We start from the raw sequence: 18,615 nt of genomic DNA, 5'->3' as shown, positions 1-18,615 counted from the left end.
TAGGCTCCTCTGTCCATGGGATTATCCAGGCAAGAATACTAGAGTCAGTTGCTGTCCTCTCCTCCAGGAGATCTTCCCAACCCAGGGATCAAATCTGGGTTTCCTGCATTGCAGATGGATTCTTTTACTATCTGAGTCATCAAGGAAGCCCTCACAAGCTTACAATTCATTTCAAATCTTGTTTTGCCCACGCCTGACAAATCAGACTAGTATGCTGTGCATCAGAGAGAAAAGAGAAGGCTCTAATTAGGAGTCATCCATGCTGCTGCCCAGCTTCCATGCTTCCATAATGTCTGAATGGCAGGAAGGGTCAATGCCTAAAAACTCTCTCCCCGCCTTCACCAGGAGCCCAGGGGGAGGACCTTGGGCAGGGGGCTGGGGTAGTTGAAAGATGCAGTATGAACAGTCAGTGAGGTACACTTGCTAAAATTGGCCGTATCTCAGAAAATGTAAATATTCCATTTAAAAAATAGACTTCCTAGGACAAAAATTCTGCTTAGAAACTGACTAACACTGGCTGTCAGATGCTTATATATTATTATAAATAATAATTCAAACAAGAAAATAAAACTTTCTGAGTAGGAGCCTAACTCCTCCTACCACAGGACTTCCTAGCCCTAAAGAAATTTCTACCATGAGAGAGTAGTTGTGAAGAAGCCGTGGCTACAGGAGTTTCCTTCTGCACAGCTGGGAGCTGTGGGAAGCAGGCATGTACCATAGGTGGCGGACTTGGCAGAGAGAGGAGCATATGGGTTTGACAGCAGAAATAGATGTCACCATCTGGCACAAAAGCCCCTCAAATAATCCCATTACCTCGCTGTCCTACCCCTTCCCCAGGTTGAGAGCAGATGGCCTTTGAGATGTATTTGAGTTTTTTGTTTTTGTTTTTTTATGACGTAGTCCTCCTTTTAAGCAAAAGTAGATAGAAGGAGATACGTTGTTGGGGGTGCCTGCCAAGGTAGAGTTTAAGGAAACGGGGAGATGTTTCTGAGGATGGATTCCCTCTGACATGACTGCTTGGACTGGAACCGGAATGTTTCCTGGGGGTGCTAATTAGAACAGGAAATGTGTAATCCCCAGTAGTCAGATAGACCAGCATGCCAGCTGTTGGTGTACAAGTGAAATTGATTCCTGGATGAGAGGTGTCTGCAGAAAGATTTCCTGGAGGCACTTCTTGCCAGGCTGGAGATGACTTTCAAATGAGACTCCTGGACACAGACAGCTTGTTAGTTTGTTTAGTGGCTTATTGTTCAGTCACTCAGTCAGGTCCTACTCCTTGCGACTCCACGGACTGTAGCACTCCAGGCTTCCCGGTCCTTCACTATCTCCTGGAGTTTGCTCAAACTAATGTCCATCAAGCTGGTGATGCCATCCAATCATCTCATCCTCTGTCTCCCCCCTTCTCCTCCTGCCTGCAGTCTTTCCCAGCTTTGTGCTTATTTTGTGCAGGATTTGACCATCAGTGCCAGGCTGTGGCCTCTTGGGACACAGGTAGTCAAGTCAAACACGTTGTGAATACCTTGCTGGGCTTCAATATTTAGAACCTCGATGGTTGTCGACTTTCAGTCTTGCTTGGGATGGAATTTTGGAGACAGTGCAAATATTTCAGTATTTGCTGTTGCTGTTGGAGTTTGTTCTTTGGTTTGTGTGGTCAGGTGGTTCCATGGCATGTCCTGTGGAGCTCTGACACATCCTTCATCAGCTATGACACTGTGTCTAGATTCCAACAACACGATGACTTTTTGTCAGATTTTAAAAGCATGACTATTTGGGCTGGAACAACTCACCCTGTATAATATCTGCATGCTAAGTGGCTTCAGTTGTATCTGACGCTGTGTGACGCTATGGACTGTAGCCCACCAGGCTCCTCTGTCCATGGGATTCTCCAGGCAAGAATACTGGAGTGGATTGCCATGCCTTCCTCCAGGGACTCTTCCCAACCCAGAGATCAAATCCATGTTTCCTCATTGGCAGGCGGGCTCTTTACCACTAAAGCGCCCTCTAAAGTAAAATCTGGAAACAGAGTCCCAGTTGAAACTCCTTAGATAAACAAATGTGCCTTTGCTGCAGGAGTTGGTTGCCATTATTATTCACCTTGAGAAGGTTCCTTGTTCACCTGAAGGTAACCTGTCTATGGGTTAAACAACTATGCTTCTCCCCTTGGGTGAGAATGGTGCTGGCTACACATGCCTTACTGTCTTTTCCTGACCATGTTGGACCCAGTGATGTATGCTGTACGGACAGAGTATTCTTGGAATTGAATGAAACTCTACACACCTCTCAGATTCCCTCTTTACACAGTGGGTGGCTGGGGTGGTCTCTGTCAGTGCCATCTGTTCTAGAGACTGGAGAGAATCCTAGTTCTGCTGATGGTCAATCAGAATTCCATCCCCCCTCTTTCCCCTTTTCAGATCCATGAGAAAGAAGAGGAAGAGTTCAATGAAAAGAGTGAACACGATTCTGGAATCAATGAGGAGCCTCTACTCACAGCAGATCAGGTATGAATATGTCTTGGTTCTCGGGACTTTTAGTTCTTTTGATAGAGAAAAAGTTTGAGTAAGCACTTGCCACATGCCTTTAAGGTGACAGAAAAATGTATGGTCTTGTGGTGGCTCTGTCATGACTGAGAGTGTGTTTGATAAGGGATTGCATGTCTCTTTAAGACTCAGTTTACCCACCTGCAGTAAATGGGAATGTAACTCCTGACATGTGCGTCGGGTGGGGTCCGTGTTTGGTAACAGCCAGAGAGGGGCCCGTGTTTACTGCCTTCATTTCCTGCTGATCCTTTTTATTGCAACTCATTGTACTTGGTGTCAAGACACTTAAACAAGGGTCCCAAATCCTTGTTCTCATGAGAATAGAAATGACAGTTGAGGCTTTCAAGTGATGGATATTTTCTCATATTTCATAAAACATTGAAAATGTTGAACCTTCCCCAAAGAGTCTTAGAAACACTCATTTGGTTAAAAAAAAAAAAGATATGCTTCACATTTTATTGACTTACTTACATTTTGGTTTTAGTAATTTGTTACTTAGGGAGAATACTCCTGGGTCTCTGGATTCCTCTTTCAACCTTTCAGTCAACAACTATTTATGGGCACTTGCTTTGAGCAGGCACCTTCGGAGCATTTTCACAGAGCGATTCTGAAAAAGCTCTACCAGGAGCCTTTGGTGCCAGAAAGTGCTTTTCAGTAAAAGGAACTCTTTCATATCTGTGGTAAAGGGTGGGATATAAACAGATAAGAATCAAGAGATTAAAGGGAACTGGATTGAAAAGAAGAGGCGCTAGCATTTATTCTTGTGAATTTCGGGAGGAAATGCAGTTCAGTGATCCAAGTTCAACGATAATGACTTCGAGAGAAAGAGGAACTCAGCCATAAAATTCCAAAGAGGGATCATGTCATTTGCTTGTATTCCATGAATGGCTTAAGTATCCCCTACATTTGTGAGTGGAGATGGGGAAGCTTTGGAATAAAATGGAAATTATTCCAAAGGAGGGAACTCTTAAGTGCCTTTATCTTTGGTCCAGCCTAACATAAAGGAACCCACTTCAATGACCAGTGGCCTTGGAGCCAGAGCCCATCACAGCCTCGAGAACAAACATACAGATGCTCTGTTCTGACCAGACTCTTCAGTGGCTCCTTCCAAAGAAGCAGTCTTTGCTCATTCCCTTTTCTTCATGTGTGAACAGTTAGTGTCCAAAGTCTTATGCATTGTTCAGTAGTTCACCCTTTTCCCTTTTGGCAGTTACCTAATTTCACTCTCATCTTCTAGAACCAGTCCCCTACAATAGTCTAGATTATAGTTGAGTTTCTTACCTATTTTCTGCTGCCCAGACCCTACTTATTCTATTATTATTTGTCTTGATTTGTACTTGTTGGCCAGCTATAGTTCTTGTCCTGGTGAATTCTGGAGGTAGAGCTCTTTTCCTCTATGTGAAAAGCAGTACATGAGTTTGAGCTGTCCTAGGAACACGGCCATTTCTGGTCATAAGCATCATCACAATGAATGGACTGGATTTTGTGTTCGATTTGGGTGGATGAAATATTCTCCCACTCAGGAAGAAAGTGCCCAGCAAATTGAAGTAAATGTTCCCTTCCAGGCGTCTCTGCTTTGTTTCCTGAAAGAGCAGTTTATTTCCAATAAAGCACTCATCTAAATGGTGTTCTTGGAAGAGGTTTGACGTTAAAGAGGGCTTTGCGTTAAAGGGAGAATGTTTGCAAGCCTTCGGTCAGATCTATTTTTTTTATTATTCAATATTTATTAAGTAACAATATTGCTTTAGGAATTTTACAAAGACAGCAAATTAGGCACATCTTTCATTGACCATCCTTCACGATGAGATATTCCTGCAGCAGAGAAGAGTGAGTGGTCTCTTGTGTACCCTCTTCAGGTGATTGAAGAGATTGAAGAAATGATGCAGAATTCCCCCGACCCTGAAGAGGAAGAGGAGGTCCTGGAAGAGGAGGATGGGGGAGAAACCTCCTCCCAGGCGGACTCGGTCCTCCTGCAGGAGATGCAGGCCTTGACCCAGACCTTCAACAACAACTGGTCCTATGAAGGTGAGGGTCCTGGGGGTGGACTTGGGAAGGATGAACTCAGCTCTGCTGGGTAGGGCATGTGCTTCACATGCCACTAATAGAGCCTCGGGATCTAGGGAGTTGACATCACTGTTCTTACTGTGTATCAGTAGAGAAGTTCGCATCACAGAGGGTGGGGAGGAGGCAATCAAGCAAAATTAAAATGGTAAAATGAACCAAAAAACAAGTAGAGGAAATCTGAGCTCACTATTCCAAATGATGCTTCCCTGGTGGGCTCCCTTGGCAGTCCAGTGGTTAAGACTCTGCCCTTCCAAGACGGGGTGCGGGTTCAATTCCTGGTTGGGGTACTAAGGTCCCACATGCTGCACAGAGCACCCCCCCAAAACCCCGCATGATGCTACCATGAAGTCAGTGAAGACAATCTACTGTGATGACAATAATAGCACGTATATTTAGAGAGCTTTGGAGTGCCAAAGCCTGTTCTAAAACTTTGTACGCATAATCTCATTTCATGCCTGTAACAGCCCCATTAGGACTGAGCTAACTGAGTTTCTGGACGAGTAAGTGACTTGTTTGGGGCCATTGTCGGGGAAATAGGATTTAAAAATAATATCTCCTCCCCACCCGAGAAACCTTTTCACAGTAAGGGAGAAAGGAAACAACATTATTATCGAATAAGCATGAAGCCAGAATATGGTGCATATCACAGTTCAGTCAGTTCAGTTCAGTCACTCAGTTGTGTCCAGCTCTTTGAGACATGAACTTCAGTCTGCCAGGCTTTCCTGTCCATCACCAACTCCTGGAGCTTGCTCAGACTCATGTCCACTGAGTTGGTGATGCCATCCAACCATCTCATCCTCTGTCATCCTTTTCTCCTCCTGCACTCAATCTTTCCCAGCATCAGGGTCTTTTCTAGTGAGTCAGTTCTTCGCATCAGGTGGCCAAAGTATTGGAGCTTCAGCTTCAGCATCAGTCCTTCCAATGAATATTCAGGACTAATTTCCTCTAAAATTGACCGGTTTGATCTCCTTATCACAGTCATCCACTAAAGGGCTTGCAAAACCAGAAAGAAACCTCACCTTTACCTATAGGTAATTGGACACAACCCATTACGTTGAGGAAGTTTTGCAGTTTGGAGTCAGGTGACGAGTGAGGCCCCTGTTTTGTTTCTTGGTGATGACTTTTCAAAGCAGAGGCTCCCAGATCTTTCAGGAAACATTCCTGAGTCCTGAGACTGGCAGGAGGTGTATTTAGCCATGAAAATGAATGACACACATTTGAAAAGGACAGAGAAAGAGATTCTGGAAGAAAAGGGAAGGAAGGGAGAGGGGAAGTCTCTTCCCTTTTTTTCAACAGGGAGAATCGAGCCTCTTTTTTTCCCCCCCATCATGTGGCACGTGAGATCTTAGTTCCCCAACCAGGGATCAAATCACACCCCCAACAATGGAGGCATGGAGTTTTAACTGCTGAACCACCAACGAAGCCCCAAGCCTCTTATTTTTAATGCATATTTCCTCCTACACCACCTTCAGGTCATAAGGGGGTGGAGCCAAAGTTTGAAGGCAGGCAGGTTAGCTGCAGAGTCCACGCTCTTAATCTGCATATTGTATTAACTCTCTGACACAGGTTTGTAGTAATTATGATCCTGCAAACAAAGGGGCAGATGGAGCGTGAAATTAGAAGATGTAACACCAGTGGCAAAAACGGGTATAAACTTATCAATCTGTAGGGATAATGGTAACCGTGCTGCCAGAAGGGCCAGGTCCCCTGGGAGTGGATTTGCATGGGGGTAGGGGGACTTACCAAACGACAGAGAGGGAAGGCGGGATGGTCAGGGTATAAAAGTCCGAACTCTGATTAGAATAGTGGCGGAAACAGAGGCGAGACCTGAGGGGCCGAGTGCTGTAAGACAGACTGTGGCTCCAGAGTGGGAGCAGGGTGATGTTAGCAGAAAGAATCTGCTGGAGCTGTGGATTTGGCCCCAGCACTGCGTTCACAGCGGCTCCAATCAGGCCATTCTCCGCCACACAAAGGTCCCATACACAGAACTCTCAGTGAAAGGCTGGGAGAAACAGCTGAAACGCAGAGTGAAATGGCAAAAACAGAAGGAGGAGGGCAACTCCAAAGAGTGAATTGAAGGAGAAGGTTGAAGTAAGTCAGCAAATACCCCGGGCAGAGCAGGGAACGCAAAGAGAGAGGAGAATGGATTCTGATGTAGAAGAAACAAAAATGCCGTTAGAAAGGAGCGCATTTGAAAAGATGCTCCCGAGTCTACTTTAAGTGAAGAAGTCTGAGGGGATAAGAATTTAAAATAAAGTGATCGTGTTCTGTTCTCCCAGGTTCCCTTTTCTTTTCTCTAACAGTAGCAGAAGACTCAGTGCCAGCAGGCCAGGCTTCATTTTTCCATGCGTGTTGCCTGTCTTTACATGTCTCACGTATTTCTGGACACGTACGCTGTGACACAGGACAGTTGGCGTAGAGAGGCCTCAGATCACTGCCTGTTTTGCTGTGGGCTCTTTCTTGATCAGGTCTTGGGAATAGACACCACCTCTCTATTGCTCTTTGACAGAGATGTCGAAATCTTCTTCATGTCCCTCTCTCCCAATTCTTGACCCATTTCACGTGAGAAATATTATATGTGCTCAGTTGCTCAGTCGTGTCTGACTTTTGACGGCCCCATAGACAGTAGCTTCTGTAGACTCCTCTATCCATGGCATTTTCCAGGCAAGAATACCAGAGTGGGTTGCCGTTTCCTCCTCCAGGGGATCTTCCTCACCCAAGGGTCAAACCAGCCTCTCTTGTTTCTCCTGCATTGGCAGGTGGATTCTTTACCGCTGGCACCATCTAGGAAGCCTGAGGAATATTACAGAGACAGAGGAAACCTAGGGAGACCGATCAAGCGATCAAACACCACATGTCTGTCCACCTGCATTTTTGTGGACAGAGTCCACAGGTCTCCCCGGCGGTTGGTTTTTCTCTCCCCTTTGTTTTCCCGAGATGTTTTCTTTTACAGTCCGTAACTGGTCCTCCCTTCTGGCATGCGCCTGAATCGTGCAGGTCCTTCTGGGCCCCGGGAGCCTCTCCCGTGGGCTGGAGGCAGTCACCCTGCTGGACGGTCTTCCCCTGCAGGCCTGAGGCACATGTCTGGGTCTGAGCTGATGGAGCTCCTGGACCAAGTAGAAGGCGCCATCCGAGACTTCTCGGAGGAGCTGGTGCAGCAGCTGGCCCGCCGGGACGAGCTGGAGTTCGAGAAGGAAGTGAAGAACTCCTTCATCACGGTGCTCATTGAGGTGCAGAACAAGCAGAAGGAGCAGCGAGAACTGATGAAGAAGAGGCGGAAAGAGAAAGGGCTGAGCCTGCAGAGCAGCCGGATAGACAAGGGAAGCCAGATGCCTCTCAAGGTAAGAGGACAGCCCGGCACGAGGACCAGGGGTGTCCAGCTTCTGGGGTTCCCATTGCGGGTCCCGGGACCAGACCAGCTGTGGCCCCAGACAGACCTGTCCTGAGCCGTGACTGGGCAGGAACCCCTGGCAGACAGTGGGGCCATGAGAGGGAGAAGAGCCTACCCATCTCCTCTGCACCCCCAGAGGACACCTGGTCTGATTGAAGGAGACAGGCTGTAACTCTAGAAGAGAAATGAGTACAGCTATGTGCTTTAATAGGCAAGACTCTAGGAAGTGGGGTGAAGGTATTTAAGACTGAGTGGAGTTGTGCCCTGGTACCAGCAGTTTATAGTTCTCTTTAGGAGGTCATTAGGGTGTTTCAGGATTGAAAATTATGATACCTTGTCATAGTGACCGGATTCTTCCAACCAGTGATTCTCAATCAGGGAGGCTCAGCAGAATCATCTAAGGAGATTTCTCAAAATACCTATTTCTGAGTTCTCTCCGAGAGCTACTGAATGGGGCTTCAGGCATATGCATTTTGGAAAAAGCTTCCTAGATGAGGACAAGTGCTTCACATCCATCCTTCTCAATGACTTGGCATTTTGTTTTCTTCCCTGAGACATTTTCACGGTCATCTGTCCAAGTTTTCCTGTGCTGCTTTATTTTTCTGTTTACATAACAGAGGCTGAAATGAGGAAACCCAGGAGTGCCTGGGGAGGTGGGGGGGTTGGGTCTTATCACCCGAGGGACTTACTCAGATAAGAGACTCTGAGATGCTGCTATTTCTTCTTGCAAAGCACAGGCTGAAATTTTGGCCTGTCTCATAGCCCTGATCTTTACTTTCTAGTTGTAAAACCCCGGGGCCCTGATCTGGGGTGGTGTAGAAGCTGACAGGTCTGGGTAGCTTAGGGAAGACTTGCCCTTCTGAGTCTTGCTCCTCTCCCCCAGCGCTTCAGCATGGAAGGCATCTCCAACATCCTGCAGAGTGGCATCCGCCAGACTTTCGGCCCCTCGGGAAGTGACAAGCAGGTACGGCCTGTCTCTCTACTCCCAGTTTCCTTCCCAGACTCTTGCTACTGGGTCTCCTCAACAGAGTGGGGGATGGGGACACACTAGAATTATCCCAGCATGGGGGAAGATTGGGGGGTGGGGTGGGAGGATGTCCTAACAATTTCTTCCATTCGAAGGAGAAGCAGAATGCGTCTTTTTAAAGGCAAATGGTTTTTTGAACTTTTGTATTAGAGGCCATGGTGAAAACTCAACACTCCTTGTACACCTGTGAGTTCAGTTGCTTTCAGAACAAAATGCGTTAAAGGAGAACCCGCTTCATGAAAGATGCCGTCCAAGGCTTAGTTAGCTTTACCACACTGGGCTTCCCTGGTGGCTCAGCGGTAAAGAATCTTCCTGCAATGCAGGAGTCACAAGAAATCAAGAGATGCAGGTTTGATCCCTGTGTTGGGAAGAACCCCTGGAGGAGAACATGGCAACCTACTCCAGTATTCTTGCTTGGGAAATCCCATGGACAAAGGAGCCTGGCGGACTAAAGTCTATAGGGTTGCACAGAGTCAGACACGACTGAAGCAACTTAGCAAGCACACTGGGCTCCTAGCGGAGCCAGTCCCACCAAGACTGCCTCTTCAGCTGCCTTGCTGACTGTAACCCACACTGCGGGGTCTCCAGTTTGGCTTCACTTAATCAGTTACTTCCCTGAGAAATGGTTTGCATTTCTGGCTCTCTGGTGCCTGCCATGTGCTGAGCTCTGTTGCTAGGCCCCCAGGCAGTACATAGATGAGTGAGTCCTAGTCCTGCCCTCAGGAAGTGCGTAGTCTAACAGAGAGTCGGTGTGTCCAAAGACACCTTTGAGAGCGTGCACAAAAACTGTATGTTTTAGGCCTATTTGTGACTGAATCCTAGGTATTAGAATTCTGGAGCTACAGACTGGGAAGAGATTTTCGTTGTTGTTCAGTCGCTCAGTCGTGTCTCACTCTTTGCGACCCCATGCATTGCAGCATACCAGTCTTCCCTGTCCTTCACCGTCTCCTGGAGCTCTACCGGGAAGAGATTTTATGAACATGTAACTTGGTCCCCTGAGTTCACAGAGGTAGAACGAAGGCCCAGAGAGATTAGGCAATTTTCCCCCAGGCCACACTGCTAGTGGCAAGGCCACGTCTAAAACACAAGCCTCTTGGTTTAGGGCTTTTCTCAGTCATGATGTCAGGCTCCCTCAGAACCTTCCAGGTCCCTCTGGCCAGTGTTTTTGGATAGCCCACTGGACACTAAGATGATTTTGTTGTAGGAGCACCTCATCTCCACCAGAGGGAGCAAACCCAACATCCCAGACCCTGGGCGGAGTTGAGGTTTTCTCACTGGTCATTTTGACAAAAGAGAAAGCATGCATTCTCTAGTTGCCCTGCAGAGAAGGAAATACACGCCCATAGAATGTTCTCTGCTTTTAGCCTGAAGGACCAAAAGCTCACCAGTATTCCTAAATAATCCAAAAGTTTCTAGTGTCAGAAGACTCTATTAGTTGGAGTGGAGGGACCCTTTTCCTGGCCAATAGGATCAAATCTTACTTTTGGTGGGAAGGAATTTTACTTTCTTTCTTATTTTTTTAAATTACGAAAGTATGCTAACATATTTACAGGAGACCTGGAAAATACAGAACAAAGTTACGTATAGTTCCACTATATATTATAATTATTTTTTAAGTAGATAAATTAAGATTTTTACTTGGAGTTTCAACATCAAACTCTCAAAAATTAATAGAATAAGTAGACAGAAAAGTAGAAGGATATAGCTGACCGGAAAAGCACTGTGAACCAAAATATGGGGGTTATTTTCAAATATCTTTTGGTATTGACTTCTAACATAATTCCACGATGATAGAATAGACTCTGTTGATTTCAATACCTTTAGACTATGGCATTTTTGCACTCTGCTTTATGTCCCTAGATATGTTCCAGTGTCTCCTGGTTCATAGTCTATGGCAACTCAGAATTTGTATCCTACTGTTTTGTGAGAATTGTATAAATCTTAATTATGATAAAGTCTTCTTTTAAAAGAGACATTTTCCAAAGATGGGGGGAAATCCTGAAACAATGGTGCGCACATTGTCACGTGTGTTGTTGAGAACATCAAATTTGATGGAGCGCGTGTTTTTTTAGAGAAAAACCCAGTTCCCACGCAAGCTGTCAACCCATATCTTGGCCCTGGAAATGGGGCTTCTGTCTCACGTGCAGCATGCCCTGTTTGTCTCCTAGTACCTGAACACAGTCATCCCTTACGAGAAGAAGGCCTCACCCCCATCAGTGGAAGACCTCCAGATGCTGACTAACAGTGAGTTCCTCCCATTCTCAGCCAGATCAACTGCTCATTTCTGTCCCTCTTGCCCTGTGAGTTATACCCTTGGTGTCTCAGGCCTGAGGTTTCCCCAGGGCAATTTCTTTTTTATTTTTGTTACTATTATTATTTTTAACTGGAGGATAATTGCTTTAAAATGTATTGGTTTCTACCGTGCAACAATGTGAATAACTCATAACTATATATGTGTCTATATCTATATATATATATCCCCTCCTTCCTGAGTTTCCCTCCCACCCCCACTTTTAACTTTTTATTTTATAGTGGAATACAATATATTCCAATATATTGTGACTAACAATATTGTGTTAATTTCAGATATACAACAGAGTGATTCAGTTATTCATATACATGCATCTGTTCTTTTTCAAATTCTTTTCCCAATTAGGTTGTTACAGAATATTGAGCAGAGTTTCCTGTGCTATACAATAGGACCTTGGTTATCTATTTTAAATATAGCAGTGCAGTTTCAATGGATCAAAATGTGCTGCACACCATTGGATCATGTCCCCTCCATGGGGCAGAATTAAAGAGCTCTTCAGTGATACTAGGAGCTGCTTTGTCTTTTCCTGGTTCCTGGAAGGGGAGAGACTTGCCAGAAAAAACAAGCTGATGGAGGAGGTTGAGCAGGGGAGCTTTCTGTGGTTCACCCACAGGTCTCAAGGCCGTGCGCTGTCCGCCTTGCCTGCAGTTTGAGGTTGCCTTGTGTTCCCAAAGCAGGGAGCTCCTTCTAAGGGACTGACTGTATTTAATGAGAAGCAAGGTCTCTTGGGTGGGGTAAGGCTGATACGAGAGAATAGATTCTGATTTTCCTCCCAGGCCCTGACTCTATTGTCAAGTAATATTAGCAAGCATTCAGAGCGGTTGGGGAAAACAGCCTGTGATCGAGAGCTTTTTTAGGCAGAGTCTCTTGATACCCATCAGACACTATAGCCCCCAAAGGGCTGGGGGCACAGGGTGTTAGCCATCAGTGTCAGTTTGATGTTTTAGGAAGAGAAAAATCCTAGGCTGAGATGTGAGGAAGGGCTCGGTAAATCACCAGGCCATCCGTCACCCTGGCAACCATGCTCTGCACTGAGCAGCACACTAACAGCGTCGGTGCCCTTGCTGCGCTGCCTCAGAGGGAATGGGCCACTGTAGGGCTATTTGATGCCTAAGGGGAGGAAGGGGGTCTTCATCTATTTGGGTGAAGAAGATAGATACCTCCTGGGCCCATTGCTTAAGGTGTCCAAAGATTTCATTTTTATCATTTTGAAGAATGAAAGAAGAAGTTTCTGATAAATGGAAAACTTGCCTCCATCAATAGACACCACGTCCTTGAGAACCTGGAAGTTTAAATTCAAAGTGCATCAGCTTCCTCTTAGCTCATCTGAAGCTCTTTTATTTGCATAAATAGGCACTAAGATTTTTTTTTTAATGGGAGCAGATAGAAATGAGCTGACATTTATAGGTGTTTGTGTTTTCACAAGCAGCAAGCATTTGGAAAATAATTTGGACAAATTATGAAGGTTGATATATGTAGAGCACTTTGTCATGCTGTTTTTTAAAAAATAAAGAGCTATAAATTTATTACAGATACCCATTCAGGAATTTAGTGTGAAATCCTTTCATTTTAATCAAGAAACAGTGGTTTGTGTACACTTTTGAAGTTCATTTAAAAAATTAGGGCTAGAGTATATCCATCATTTAGAATACTTTGGAAACAGAAATGTGAATAAAGGAAAATAAACAGCTTCTTCCTCCCTTCACTGCGGTTACTGTATGGTGTTTTTCAGGCATAGTATTTTATGTGTTTCCCATATAGCTGGGATTACACAGGCTATTAAATTTCATATCATGATTTTAGTCACATCAGTTAACATTTGGTTAACATTCTTTTTATGGCTCTCTCTTCTGTCGTATAGACATACCACATTCCAATATTTTATTCCTTTAAAAAAACTGCCAACTTTCCTGTATGTTCTGAGAGCTCTCTTTTTTGGCACATCCATGTATGGGTTTGTGAACAGGTAATTCCTCTTTTCCCAACTCCTGAGTCAAGAACATAGGCCCAAGACTGGCCCTGGGGACTGGACAATTCTTGTAAATTTTGGATTTTGGAGACCACCTTAGTCACATGTTGGCTGGGCTCAGTGCAATTATTGTATTTTTATTGCTATCTTCTTGGTGGGCAGCATTTATTTTAGTCTTCGCATGCCCAGCTGCAACGTATTTTCAGCCTGTTATGTTGAAATGAATCCATGTCTAAAAATAGAGAAGAAAGAAAACAAACCATTGCCTGAATGGCCTGAGGTCCAGTCTTTTTCTGGACCTGGCCAGGGACTCATGCCAGCATCAGCCTCTGTTTCTTACCCCCTCCTGAGTTTTGGAGTCAAGTGGGCTTCCCTGGTGGCTCAGATGGTAGAGAATCCGCCTTCAGTGTGGGAACCCTGGGTTCAATCCCTGGGCTGGAAAGATCCCCTGGAAAAGAGAGCAGCTACCCACTCCAGTATTCTGGCCTAGAAAATTCCATGGACAGAGGAGCCTGGCAGGCTACAGTCCATGGGGTCACAAAGAGTCAGACATGACTGAGCAACTTTCGCTTTCCATGACCCTGATCTGCAGCTTGTTAATGTAATCAATGGAGAACAGGACCTGGGAATGGACTGGGGAGTCTCTCCATTGTCACGGTGCCTCCTGACTTCAGTCATCAGGGCCAGTTGATCGTCCGTGTTTTCTTCACTTGCAAAAAGCAGAACACGGACACACTGCTATGTTTAAAATGGATAACTAACAAGGACCTACTGTACAGCCCAAGGAGCTCTGCTCAATGTTTTGTGGCAGCCTGGATGGGAGGGGAGTTTGGGGGAGAATGGATACATGTATAGATATGGCTGAGTCCCTTCCCTGTCCATCTGAAACTATCACATTACATTGATAACTGGCTATACTCCAATATAAAATTAAAAAGTTAAAAAAATGAAATTAAGTGCAAAGATTATTGTATCCAGTGGGAAAAAAGAATAATACATGTTCATGGAAAAAATCTGGACCTTACAGCAATATGATGCCAAAGAGAACATCGCCTGGGGCCTCATACTCAGAGGTAACTGCTTTTTAGTTTCATGCACATTCTTCCAGATTTTTTTCTATGAATATTAACATTTATTATTTACTCTTTTAAAATTAATACATTAAGTTCCACAACCTCCTTTCTTCATTGATAAGTATGTCTTGTATACATACTCATCTATCTTTTTTTATGAAGCTGTTTGAGATGGCATAAATAGCAAACACTAGAGTTTGCTTAAGGCATCTGTTGATGATGAAATCTCTTGTTGGATACTCCCATCCCTTCCCTTGTTTTTGGATAGTATAAACAAGGTCCAGATATTAATATTTTTTGAAGGATTTTTTTACAGAGCTGACTTCTGCATCATGAATAATGAATATGAGAAGATACTTCTTAGTGTAATAACAGAAACATCTGTTCTATGAAAACCCTTAAGTTTTAATCACTTTCCTATTTGCTTCATATGTACTTTATATCCCTTTTCAACAAAAAATCTGTAAGCTCCTTGAAGGTCATCAGTACTTTTGCATTTCCACAAATTCTAGCACTGTACTGGGCATAAAGGAGAAGATATTTATTGAATTAAATTCATTTGCTCTTAATAAACTGGAGATGAGAACTTTTCTAATAATATCTGTATGAGTAGGACATCTTTAAAGACAGATTTATCAGAGTTTCAGCAGTATGACAGCTGTTATTCTTAACATTTGGATTGCATCTGAAAGTTGATTCCTTTTTTAAATTGCTTAATTTATTTTTATGATCATTAAAGACACATAATTCATAGGTGATGGGGAAATTACAGATGAGCACATGCATACAGAAAGGAAAGACTAAAAGAAAAAGAAAAGAGGAAAGAGGACGTCAGCTCATCAGTAGGGCTACCCTGATCCTTTTGATGGCTTCTCCCTCACCAGCAGGTGAATGCTGGCTCTTGACAGAGGCTTCTAGACTTTGCTCAACACTCAGCAAGAGTCTGATTTCCTTGACTCCTCTCTCACTATCTTTGGGTTGGTGGACTGTCTGGCCCAGAAGTGAGCTATGTGCCCTGATTTGTCTTGACTCTTCTCTCTCCCCTCCCTCCAGTTCTCTTTGCCATGAAGGAGGATAATGAGAAGGTTCCCACTTTGCTAACGGACTACATTTTAAAAGGTAAGAGCAGCCCAGGTTTCTGGGAGCAGAAGTGACCTCTGAGGCTCCCCTTCCCCAGGACTCTTTGTCGGCTGGAGGCACAGAGCCCACACTGTGGGCCTCCCAGAGCCTCCACACTGGGTCAGACCAGGCAGGGCCGGGGAGCTCCATGGACAACTGTGAGCGGGCCCTTGCCTTTGGATGTTGCTAGGAGGCCTGAGGAGGACATTCCATCACCCCCGAGTCACCAGAGCGACTCCACACAAAGAGCAGCCTAACCAGTACAAAAGGCTTATTGTTAAAGTTCTGTGGAGCTTGGGCTGTTTAGTTGGCAAAAACAAAGCCTCAGGATACCTTTAACAATCTCGACTACTTGAAAGGCAGCAAACTAGGGACATGATTAGCTACATCCTTTTATAGCTCTTTTTGTTTCATCTTTCCTTATGGATCATAATTTTTTGTTTCATCTTTCATTTAACATATGTAAAAGTAGAGCAAATGGTGTAGTGCAGCAGTACCCAGCGTTTTTGGCACCAGGGACGAGTTTTGTGGAAGACAGTTTTTCCAGGGGGAGGGGAAGGGGGTGGCTTGGGGATGATTCGGGTGCATACATTTATTGCACACATTATCTCTATTATTATTACATGAGCGCCACCTCAGATCATCAGGCATTAGATCCTGGAGGTTGGAGACACCTGGATAGTGAAGCATCATGTGCTTAGCATTTGGCTTTAAAAATTATTAACTCCTGGCTGATCTAGATTCATTTATAACCACACCCAGCTTCTCCCCTCCATATTGTTTTGAAGCAAATACCAACCATTATATCTTTTTTCATCCATAAGTATTTCAGTATGCATTTCTAAAACAAAATTCACAATTTCATGATCACAGCTAGAAAAATAAAATATTTTAAAGTATCTTAGAGGGACTTCCCTGGTGGTTCAGTGGTTAAGACTCCACACTTCCACTGCAGGGGGCAAGAGTTCAGTCTCTGGTTGGGGAACTAAGATCCCTCATGCCATGTGCATTGGCCCCTCATCTCCCCCATCCCAAAGTATCTTTGACTCTTCAACCAGTGTTCAGATTTCCCTGTAAAATTTTTTCAGTGTATTTCTTTGAATTAGGACCCAAAGAAGTTCCATGCATTACAATTTCATAATGTTTCTCTTAAATCTCTTCATTTTATTTATTTGACTGCACTGTGTTATAGTTGCAGAATGTGGATCTTTAGTTCCTGCGTGTGGGATCTAGGTCCCTGACCAGGGATGGAACCTGGGCCCCCTGCGTTGGGAATGCAGAGCCTTAGCCACTGGACCATCAGGGATGTCTTTTAAATCTTTGTTAATATGTATACACAGTTTCCCCTTTCCTTCATCTCTCACATTCTTTGAATTTTATTTCAGAAACCAAGTGATTTGATCCATAGAATTTCCTTATTCTGGCTTTTACTTGTTAGTTTCGTCCTCATGGTTTCATTTAATATGTTCTTCCACCTTACGCATTTCCTGTTGTCCAGTGGAGCCAGAGGGCTGAACACATTCAGACATCCACACCAGACCGGACCGGGCAGGGCCAGAGGACTCCGTATACTAGCATCCACAGTTTTTTGGAAAGCATTGGTTTATCAGTGGTTGGGAACTTCCATTAAGAGACACCTACCATCTGGTTGTCTTTCTTTGGGGGGATGCTAATATCTATATTAGTGTGCTCAGGCTGGTAAAACAGAATACCACTGGCTAACTTAAACATCAGATTTAATTTTCTCACAGTTCTGGAGAGTAGAAGTCCATGATTAAGGGGCCAGTAAATTGGGTTTCTGGTGAGGGCTCTCTTCTCAGCTTGCAAGCAGCTGCCTTCTTGCTATGTCCTCACGTGGCCTTTCTTCTGTTGATGAGGGAGTGCCAGAGCCTCTGTGCTGCTTCTTGCAAGGACACTAGTCCCAGCAGATCAGCACCTCACCCACATGACCTCATTTTAACCCTTCTTTCTCAGAGGCTCCATCTCCACGTATAGCTGAGGGTTAGGGCTTCACCATGAATTCTTGAGTTGGGGACACAAACATCGACTCTGTAACACTTTCCACTGATAGCCATTCATGGTCCAGATTCTTTTTCCCGTTAGATTTTGCTCCACAGGTGCAAGACAACCTTGGGTGCAGTTTCTGAAGGCTTGTGGACCTCAGTTTAGAACCTCTGAGCTGTACTGTTCTGTAAGGATCAGAAAGATGAATCTTAAATTTCTGCAGGATGGATTTAGGCTCAACATTAGGAAGAACTTCTGGCTCTTAAAGGTTTTAAAAGAGCATCCCGTTTCTCAGAGGTTTGTGGAAATGGGTTCTGTAAGTCTGGGAGCCCAAGGGCTAGACTTTACCCCTCACGGTCAGCTGAAATGTCAGTGAATGTATAAAACTAGTTACCATTTATGAGCTCTTTCTGTTTCCTCTGAGCAACGCTGTGGGCTGGGCAGAGGCACAGGCTACTGTATACACGAAGAAAAACAGACACAGGTTATTTCCCGAAGGTTGTGGTTAATAACAACCAGACCCAGGATTTGAACCAAGGTGGCTGGGCAGCAGAGAAGACCCACTTCATCACTACACTGAACCACCACCCATCAGGGGGTCATTCTCCTTCTGGAAGGAAGACACGTGATTGCCGTCCTTCCCTGGCTCTCGGGGGGCGGTGGCTCTATGCTCAGGACACTGGCGAGAGGGCAGGGCCGCTCTGGGCCGGGAGGCCCGGCCCCACGCTTGCTCTGACGTGCCCTCTCTCTCCTTTCCTTCCAGTGCTGTGCCCCACCTAACCCTGCCCTCGGGGGCAGCCTTGCTGCGGAGGTCACGGAGCAAGAGTCATCCCACCGCAGGGACTGCATGACACCACGTAGCCTCCACCGTGTATTTAAACGTGTATAGCTTAACCTGGATTAAACATGAGCAAGCGCGCGGGGTCCTTTGCTGTTGGCTTCTAGTCCTAGTAACCATTGGATGCATGACTGTCGGGCAGGGCTGGTGATGTCGCCCCTTCTCCGCCCGTGTCGGAGGGAGGCAGATGCTGTCACCGCTCATGATGTAGTCTGGCTCCAGCCCTCAAAAACAGCTTCCACTCTAAGACTAATTTTGAAATAAACCTTCATTTAATTAGTA

General features: G+C 45.0%; 1 protein-coding gene across 8 annotated transcripts in view; it reads left to right on the top strand.

Moving 5' to 3' along the window:
* Nucleotides 1–18,615, top strand: part of FEZ1 (fasciculation and elongation protein zeta 1) — a 41,961-nt gene extending 23,346 nt beyond the window's left edge. For 6 of the 8 annotated variants that reach the window (XM_012101861.4, XM_004019515.6, XM_042237737.1 and 3 more), the window contains exons 4-10: nt 2,412–2,498; nt 4,394–4,562; nt 7,671–7,942; nt 8,876–8,956; nt 11,188–11,263; nt 15,426–15,491; nt 18,259–18,615. In XM_012101861.4, coding sequence (XP_011957251.1) covers nt 2,412–2,498; nt 4,394–4,562; nt 7,671–7,942; nt 8,876–8,956; nt 11,188–11,263; nt 15,426–15,491; nt 18,259–18,275 — 768 coding nt within the window. In that variant the 3' untranslated portion in view covers nt 18,276–18,615. Of the gene's footprint in view, nt 1–2,411; nt 2,499–4,393; nt 4,563–7,670; nt 7,943–8,875; nt 8,957–11,187 lie in introns of all 8 variants that reach the window. The other 2 variants (XM_060404254.1, XM_060404252.1) reach the window with 2 other exon arrangements.

Source organism: Ovis aries, chromosome 21, assembly GCF_016772045.2.
Source record: "Ovis aries strain OAR_USU_Benz2616 breed Rambouillet chromosome 21, ARS-UI_Ramb_v3.0, whole genome shotgun sequence".
NCBI classification, from domain to species: Eukaryota; Metazoa; Chordata; class Mammalia; order Artiodactyla; family Bovidae; genus Ovis; species Ovis aries.
The sequence above is the reverse complement of the archived record's forward strand: the minus strand, read 5'-3'. Positions and strand labels throughout refer to the sequence as shown.